At 44.8% G+C, this 8,845-nt stretch overlaps 1 protein-coding gene across 1 annotated transcript; it reads left to right on the top strand.

The window, feature by feature from the left end:
- Nucleotides 1–213: 213 nt before the first annotated feature.
- LOC132512916 (rho-related GTP-binding protein RhoG-like) lies at nt 214–8,024 on the top strand. Its single transcript, XM_060136953.1, has 2 exons — nt 214–315; nt 4,573–8,024. Exons 1-2 carry the CDS (start codon nt 214–216, stop codon nt 5,161–5,163), a joined length of 693 nt encoding a protein of 230 aa, XP_059992936.1. The 3' UTR covers nt 5,164–8,024.
- Nucleotides 8,025–8,845: the final 821 nt, after the last annotated feature.

Raw genomic sequence — 8,845 nt, 5'->3', positions numbered from 1 at the left:
CGGCCTCACTTTGTCACGGGAAATGTGAAGCTCGGGGACCTCCGAACCGAGGAACTGGGACCCCAGAGATCCTTGATTACCCAAAGGTGTAGTTTAGAAGCCAACGACTTGCAGAGCACGCGGCGGGCGCTAGAACTCCATTTCCCAGGAGGTCGCGGGGCACCGGAGGGAGACTGCGTCCGACGACGGGGGCGGGACTCGGTAGCTGCCCGGATGTGGCGCCGAGCCCGCCGAGCCTGCCCAGCCCAGCGAGAGACGCCTGGGAGGCTCTGCCAGCTGCGGTTCAACAGCGCGGGAGGACGACTAGTTTGTCGGGTAATCCTTATGGAGAACCACCCCCCCCAGGAGGCCCCCTCATCCGCTCTTTTCTCTTCGAGTCTCCCCATCCCCGGGACGGTTACCTTAGTATATGAGCCACTCCTTGGATGGAAGGGATTTGAGAGTGGGATGAGTTGTATGTATAGCGGGGGAGATCGAGCCAGCTCTTCCTATTTGTGAATCCGACGTGAGGCACCTCTCTGTCCCAGGCTCACGAGTCCATCTGAAGTCCCAGAACCAAGGACCCTCGGTGGAAAGGATGTGAGGGAAAGGCCAAGCGGGCTTGCGGTGGCTATCGATGGGTCACTAGAATTGCCTCTCTGGTTAAGTTTCCAAGCGCAGGATAGTCTTCCCTGGCTCCGGGTTGGGGAGTGTTCACATGGCTTCCTTCGCCCTGGGGTGTCTTTGACTGGACTTGAACCAAAAAGTCAGTCCTCAATGTGAAAAAGCTTCCCGGATTTAGTAGATAACTAAGTTGCAGAAAGTAGTGAATAAAAATGAGGGTCTTCTGCTGAATTGTCTTAGTTTCAGAAAGTTAGAGTGATTTCAAGTGGGTTTGACTTTTGGAAAGGGTGAGACTTGGGGGGAGAATGTGCTAGAAATAGTAATACTCTGAGCTACATTCTTGTCTTTACTGCTACTGGGTCTTTTTTTAAAATTTATTTATTTTTGGCTGCATTGGGTCTTCGTTGCTGCGCACGGGCTTTCTCTAGTTGCGGGAGCGGGGGCTACTCTTCGTTGGGGTGCGCGGGCTTCTCATTGCAGTGGCTTCTCTTGTTGCGGAGCACGGGCTCTAGGCGCCCCGGCTTCAGCAGTTGTGGCACACCGGCTTAGTTGCTCCGCGGCATGTGGGGTCTTCCCGGACCAGAGCTCAAACCCGTGCCCCTGCATTGGCAGGCGGATTCTTAACCACTGCGCCACCAGGGAAGTCCAGTTATGGGGTCTTTTATGTTGTGCCTCTAACCTAGGAGAAAAGTGACTGCTGGGAAATGTACATGTGAAGAAGGATGCTTTGTCAGATGAGAATGGAAGATTTAGAAGAAACTGTAATTCCAAGGTTAAAAGTGAATGCCTTCTGAGGTGTTGGTCTCTGCAGCTCCAGGCCTCTTCCAATTTCCAATCCTAGAGGCATATTTAGTGATCTCTGAGCTGAGGTGATGTCTACTTTACAGTGCTACTATGAAGCTTAAATAAGATATGTGAAAGTATTTTACACAATGCCTGTAACAGGCTCTCAGTTTTTAATTTCCCCTTGTTTCCTCATAGCAACTTATTTTTCTCTGGACCATGCTTTACTGTGTATTATTGTTTACCTTTTTATAGAAGTCCTGCCTTTACCCTAAGACTATAAACTTCTATCATCGTTCTTTATTTTTTAACCCTTCTTTGAGTCTCTCCTAGCAGTGCATTGTGCATAGTAGTGCCTGGGAGAGTGTGTGGACAGTGGTGGTGATGAGGGAAAAGCTGTGGGTGATCTGTAACCGGACAGCATTGTGCTGGATGCTGGAGCTGAATGAAACAAGCTTTTCTCATATGGGTGATAAACAGAATATTTGCCTCTCTCTTGTAACTCCTAGCCTTCTCTCAGAGTTCCCAGCCCTTTAAAAAGTATTATTTTTATTTTTAGTATTTTTAACCATTTTAAAGTGTACAGTACAGTAACTATATGCACATTTTTGTGCAATAGATCTTTAGAATTTTTTTATCTTGAAAAACTGAAAGTCTATATCCCTTAAACAACTACCCATTTCCCCCTCCCCCTGCCCCCGGCAACTACCATTCTACTTTCTGTTTCTATGAATTTGACTATTCTAGATACCTCATATAAGTGGAATCATGCAATATTTGGCTTTTTGTGACTGGCTTATTTCACTTAGCATAATGTCTTCAAGGTTCATCCATGTTGTAGTGTATGAAAAGATTTCCTTTTTCTTTTTAAGGCTGAATTATATATGTATGCATATATATTTTTCTTCTTTATCCATTGTCCATCGATGGACATTTAGGTTGCTTCCATCTCTTGGCTATTGTGAATAATGATGCAATGAACGTGGGTGTGCGATTATCTCTTTGAGATCCTGTCTTCAATTCTCTTGGATTATATTTTTTAGTCTTATTTTTAAACTTGTTAAATATGGAGAATTTCAAATATACACACAAGCAGAGAAAATCGTATAATGAATATGTGGGCTGAATGAATGAGTCAACTGTACAAAGCAGCCCCCCCACTTCTGCTGAACCTTCCCTTTCTTTGAGAGTTTGCTATAGGTGAGGATGTTTTGGTTTTGTTCAGACCTGGGATGTTCTAGGTGCATTTCATCATGTAGGCCTGGTATTTATTATATATACCAGGAGTACTGGTAGACGTAAACAAGTAGAAAAGAGTGTAGATGGCTCTTCCTAGTTATAGAGGTGAGGAGCTGAACTTCGGATGCAAAACGGTCTTTGTGCCTAAGAGTTTTGCTCTGGTTCAGCAACCCCCTCAGATGCACTGTTGTCACTTTGAGCAGAGACACCGGATGATACCTAGAGGCGGCTGGAAAGATGAGTTGTACAGGGAGTGATTGCTATCAGAGGCAAAAGAAATTAATCCAAACTGGGAAAGTCAAGGAAGGCTATTCTCAAGGGGTGTGGTGGTGACTTTGCCCTGTTTCCATTGACCTTGTGTGTTTGATCCTCATGCGTATTCCTAGATGGAAAAAGACAGCTATGGTCAGTGAGTCTTCTGGGATGATTGCCTACTAGAGCTGAATCAGCTCTGGACTTTTAGCTGTGGGACCTGTGCCAAGGAAAGGAAGCCTTCTAGGTGGAACGCCTCACTGGGCAGAGCTGGCTGTGTGAGGAGAGAGCTACCCCTAGCGGGCCTGTGCGAAGCATGCTGAGAAGGCCAACTTTTTTTTACCTTCACCCAAAATGAGCTGTTTTGTTTTGTCTGGTTTTTGTCTATGATATGGACCTAATGTAGACCTTAGCTAATAAGACAGCAGGATGGGGGAATGTGTCTATTCCCCCACATTCCCAAGGTGAGAAACTAATTGATTCTCAAATTTTTTTCCATAATCAAATACATATGATAATGTGTCCCCTTTCCTCCATGTTCGGACACTTGAAGTTAGTGCCGTGAGGATTGGATCTGAAATTAGGGTACTAGTTAAGAAGCTAAAGAAAATGGAGTGCTGTGGAGGCACTGACACAGTAGGGCATTGACAGAATATTAATAAGGGGATACAGACATGGGAGCTCATAGTAAACATGCTCCTTGGAGATCATCTGTGTTGTACCATTAACTCGCAAATACTTGATTCATGAAGAAATGGACGAGAATATAGTGGTGTTATGACCTGTAGTTTTACTCAGATAAGGTCGGAAGGGGTGAGACCCCCTGGTTTGTCTAGCATTGTACTCACATTATAGAACTTTTGCCTTCCCCGGCAGATTAGTAATTTCTGTGAAGTCATAGTAGCTTCTAACACTTAATGAGTACTTCCTATGTGGCAGGCACTAATAAGTACAGCACATGCATTCTTTCATGTAAGCTTCAGGTTAAAAACTTGCCCGAGTTTCACAAAGCTTAGGAAAAGAGAGGACTGGTTTTCGACTCCAGGAGGTCTGACTTCAGAGTCTGGACTCTTAGCCACTTCTCTATATGGCTGAGTCTGACTGGCCTACCTTTCTCTCCAATATTATGATGTCACTTTTTCAGGAACAGAGTGTCCTTTGCTGAGTCTATAGCCACAGACCCAAAGTAAGAGACATGTTTCCTTTCGTTTCAACCTTGGGAACCTTCTTTCTATACCAATTTTTTTGTTTTTTAATTAGTTAACATTTATTTAGCATCTGCTATATTTTAGAACCTTTGATACTGTATATGCAGACCTTATGACGATACTGCAACATAAATAACCTATCTTGTTGGGCTCACAGTCCTTTTTGAGAGTCTGATGACAGCTTTGGATCTTCTTTCCAGAAAAATTTCCTTATGCACATAATATTGCACATAACTGCAGAGGTGGCTTCTAGAATCTACTGAAGCTTATCCTCTAGCAGTCCATGGACTCCATGGTAAGAATTCTTGCCCTCTGCAACCTTTCGCAGCTGACTCTTCCATAGTGTTAAGAGGCCAGGCAAGTGGCGGTGGCGGTGGGGGGGGTCTCACCTCCTTTCTTTCTTCTCAGAGAGAAATGTTTATACGGCTTAGGCTCCCTAAATTAACCAGACGTCTGTGAACATTCTTTCTTTCTCTCTTGTCTGTAGGACTCCAAGGGAAGAATGCAGACGATTAAATGTGTGGTTGTAGGAGATGGGGCTGTAGGTAAGACCTGCCTCCTCATCAGTTACACAACAAACGCCTTTCCCGAGGAGTATATCCCTACTGTCTTTGACAACTATAGTGCCCAGACATCTGTGGACGGCCAGATCGTCAGCCTGAACCTGTGGGACACAGCTGGCCAAGAGGAGTATGACCGACTGCGAACACTCTCCTACCCCCAGACCAATATCTTCGTCATTTGTTTTTCCATTGGCAACCCATCTTCTTATGCCAATGTGAGGCATAAGTGGTACCCAGAGGTCTCCCATCATTGCCCCAATGTACCTGTTTTGCTGGTAGGCACCAAGAGGGACCTGCGAAGTGACATTGAGACAGTGAAGAAGCTGAAGGAACAGAGCCTAGTGCCCACAACTCCTCAGCAAGGCACTTCCCTGGCTAAGCAGGTGGGGGCTGTGAAGTATCTGGAATGTTCAGCCCTGATGCAGGATGGGGTCCATGAGGTATTTTCAGAAGCTGTCCGGGCTGTGCTTTACCCTGCCACAAAGAAGAACAGCAAGAAGTGTGTCCTCTTATAGCTTTTGGAGTGCTGCTTGGGGACTGCACCTAAGGAGAATAAGGGGGAATTCCTTTGACAGCATTTAACAATGCCAGCGTGAGCCACTTATCTCTTCCCCTGGAAACCCTAGACTCCAGGTTATTCAGCTTTTGGAGGAACAAGGAGAGGCTAGTTTGCACTTGGCTGCTTTGAAGTTTGGTCTGAACCTTTTGGAGGAAGTTTGAGAGAGTGAGTGTGTGTGTCTCTCCTGTCGAAGTGGTAAGAGGAGATGCCACCAAGTGCTGTTCTTTTCTGTCCTGGCCAGGCCACGACTAAGCAGAGCAGCCTAGCACTGTTGTTTGTAGGCTTTTGCTTGGCTGTTTAAAATCTAATTTCAGCGTTCCTGGCTGTATTTACCGTTGAGCAAGTGCCTCACAGAAAGACAAGGTTCTCCAAATTTTCAAATCATTGCCTTAAGCTTTCTGATATACTAATTTTTGGAAACCATCTTATGTGTGATTCCTGGGTGTTCCCAATGTTGACATGCTCTTTCCATTCTTGAGAGGAGATATTTTTGCAATAATGGTTAAGCAGCATTTCTAGAGTTCTGTGAGATGGTAATAGATGTTTCTTAAAAGGGTTCTGTGGTCAAATAAGGCAGGAACCAGTGATTTAAATAATGCCGAATAGTTTCTTCTACTGCAGGAAGTTATAACTTTTAATAAGTATGCAATATTTCCCAAACTTATTTCACTGAACTTTTGTTTTTTGGCCCCATGCAACACCTATTAACATCTCTGGGAACACAGTTTCAGAGATGCTGGATTACAAGGGACTGGGAATTCTCATGGCGGAGACTGTGAAAAAAGCATAATGTGGTCCTGTTCTTTGTGCTGTTTCCCTCTTCATTGCCTTTGAGAGGAATGTTTACCAGCCATGGCCTTGTTATTGGTTCCTCTTCCATCCTCAGGAGGTGGGTTTGGCACTTAGTCACGATAGTATATCGGCTGTGGGATCTGATGTTCAGATCTGCTCTTGGATTCTGCTAGCACAATAGGCACGGTGATGTGTAATGAACAGTCCCTCTGAAGAGCTGTGTCTCTGAGACTTCTGTGTGGCTCTTTTTTCTCTCATCATCCTTCCGCTTGAAGGAAAGACCACTGAAGATTAACCCCCTAAATAAAACCAATGAAACGACCAACGAAATAAAATGTCCTGCCAGTCACTGTCAGGGGGTTCTGTGATTCCCTCTGATACTTCTCTTCTGCTGTCATTCCTCTGAGTCACTATAAAGACTACCTTGCTCTCTTCCTGTTCCTCCCGCCTCTGTATATCTCCCTGTGTGTTTGTTCAGCCCTGTGTGCCTTTTGAGGTTGCTCCAAGAGAGCTGGGGTACGTTGGGTTTCCAGGCCGCAGGGCTGTCGTCGCCCTTGTGATGGTGTTGCTGGAGTTGCTCAGCCTGCTCTCGGGGTGGAAGGAGTCAGATTCCATATCCCAGCGGGCCTGCTGCTCCTTCTCCCTAGTTGTATTTTTGACCTTCTTCATTTGATATGGAAGGAAACCTTAACTTCTCTACCTGGCAAATAGTGGTTGACAACTCCACCGTGCACATATCCTCTCACCCTGCCAGAACAGCATGGGATTTTTGAGAGTTTGGGAAATGGAGCTAAAAGGAACACATACCTCCCCTTGGGGTGGGTGGAGTGCCTGAGCTTCGCTCTGTGATCATCTTGCTGTTGCTCTTTGACGGGATATGATCAGAGTAACCTCAGGCTAACTGAACCTCCTGAATAGGGTTGCCAGATAAAATACCATAATTGTTTAGTATAAGTGTGTTCCGTGCAATATTTGGGACACACACTAAAAAATTATTTGCTGTTTATCTGAAATTCAAATTTAATGGGGCATCCTGTATTTTTATTTGCTAAATCTGGCAACCCTACTCTTGGAGAACCTGGAAACTGGAGGTCAAATATCAAGTATTGATAGAAGATAAAAGGTTATGTAGGGACTTCCCTCGTGGTCCAGTGGGTAAGACTCTGCGCTGACGATGCAGGGGGCCCAGGTTTGGTCCCTGGTCGGGGAACTAGATCCCGCCTGCCGCAACTAAGAAGTCCGCCTGCCTCAACTAAGACCTGGTGCAGCCAAAATAAATAAATAAATAAATATTTTCTAAAAATGGTTATGTAAATTCTCTATTCTTCCTCCTTTTCTTCTGGTTGCCTTTTCCCTCACGGTGGACTAGTGTTTTGTTTTCTTTTTCCTTCATGACTGTACCCTCCACTTCACATAGTACTTCACTGGTGTATATTTCTACACTGCTGATTGTCTAAAGCTGTGGAGGATCCAGGATGAATACTGTTGTCCAGCGCTTGCCTTCTATCTCAGGTCCAATGTATTGTATCTGTTTTCCAGTGTGTGACTCAGGGCCTCCTGGGGGTGGCAGGGATTATGTATGAGAAGTGAGTCAGCTGGAAGAGGGTGAGGGTGGACCTCCTCAACTAAGGCCCAGTAGCACTTTGGAAAGTGGGGCTGCTGTTACAGTAACGTGGCCACCGTAGAAGTCAACTGGCTTCTGGGCACTGTGCCCACTGCCCTTGGGTAGAGTCACTGGGTTTTCCCAAAGGCAGCCAAATGAAAGTGTATTCCAGTCTCAGGATGTTCTGATTGATGCCACCTTGGGTGCTCACGGGACTTCACGGTTCAAAGGGGTTAGAAACATGGCTGTCACCTGGGTCTCTGGGAACTTTCTAATTAGCTACTGAAATCTTTTAAGTTGGCTTTTAATTTAATAGTGCCTCCTGCTCTCCCTTTGCCTGGCAAATTCCCAAATGTAAGCCTGGGTTTGGTTTGGGCAAATTTGTGTCCTCTAATAAATGGAGGTGTGATCCACAAGTCTGAGAGAGTGGTTTTGTATTGGTCTGATTTAGTAGTCTTAAGCATACACTGACATCTTGGTTTTTATACTTGAAAGGAATTTGTATGAAGACTAACATGCTAATATCACTTTTAAATTATTCATAAGGAATGGTAATAAACTTTTCTGATTTTACTGGGTCCATCGTTTTCTAAAAATCAAAGCAATTCCTCCCCACCACCCCTTTGCTTTGAGTGGTTTCTAAATGCTTTTCAGCTTGCAAAGGATGAAATAACTATAATTGTCATATTGCACATGGCACCTATGTGTAGCTGTGCTTATTTCTCTACATCAGATAATCAGGGTAAGGAACTGTCTGCCCTGCTAACATTGATTGTTTAGTTCCTGCCCACCCCCTACCTATTCATCCCCAGGATTTAGCTTCATTTCCTGGTTTTCAATAATGACAGACCAGTTAGTTCCCTGTTGGTGATTTTCCTCACTTATTACACTACATTCAGTAAACAATTATCAAGCTCCTACTGTGTTACAGGCTTGACTGTGCTAGGGGCTGGGTTGTGAAGATAAGATATATCATTTAATATTTTTTGCCTCTTCCAGTTATCTCAGAAAAATCTTCCCGTTTGTTATAAAAATGAACTAGGGAATTCCCTGGTGGTCCAGTGGTTAGGACTCTGTGCCTTCACTGCTGAGGGTTCGATCTCCTCCCCCCCAAAAAAACACAAAGAACCCCCCCAATCCTGGCTGGCAACTGTAAATAGCGCTGGTGAGTAAAGAAGTGCAAAACCATGTTTTGTGTTTTTTTAAAAACAGCTTTATTGAGGTATAATTTACATACTGTACA

The sequence above is a fragment of the Lagenorhynchus albirostris genome, chromosome X, assembly GCF_949774975.1.
Source record: "Lagenorhynchus albirostris chromosome X, mLagAlb1.1, whole genome shotgun sequence".
Classification (NCBI taxonomy): Eukaryota; Metazoa; Chordata; class Mammalia; order Artiodactyla; family Delphinidae; genus Lagenorhynchus; species Lagenorhynchus albirostris.
Note: the sequence above shows the minus strand (reverse complement) of the source record. Positions and strands in the feature narration are given on the sequence as shown.

Bases quoted from the DNA above. Each gene is read 5' to 3' on its own strand.
- LOC132512916 (XM_060136953.1), top strand. From the start codon at position 214: ATGTGGCGCCGAGCCCGCCGAGCCTGCCCAGCCCAGCGAGAGACGCCT. The intron at 316-4,572 runs GTAATCCTTATG...TCTTGTCTGTAG, and splicing joins GAGGACGACTAGTTTGTCGG to GACTCCAAGGGAAGAATGCA.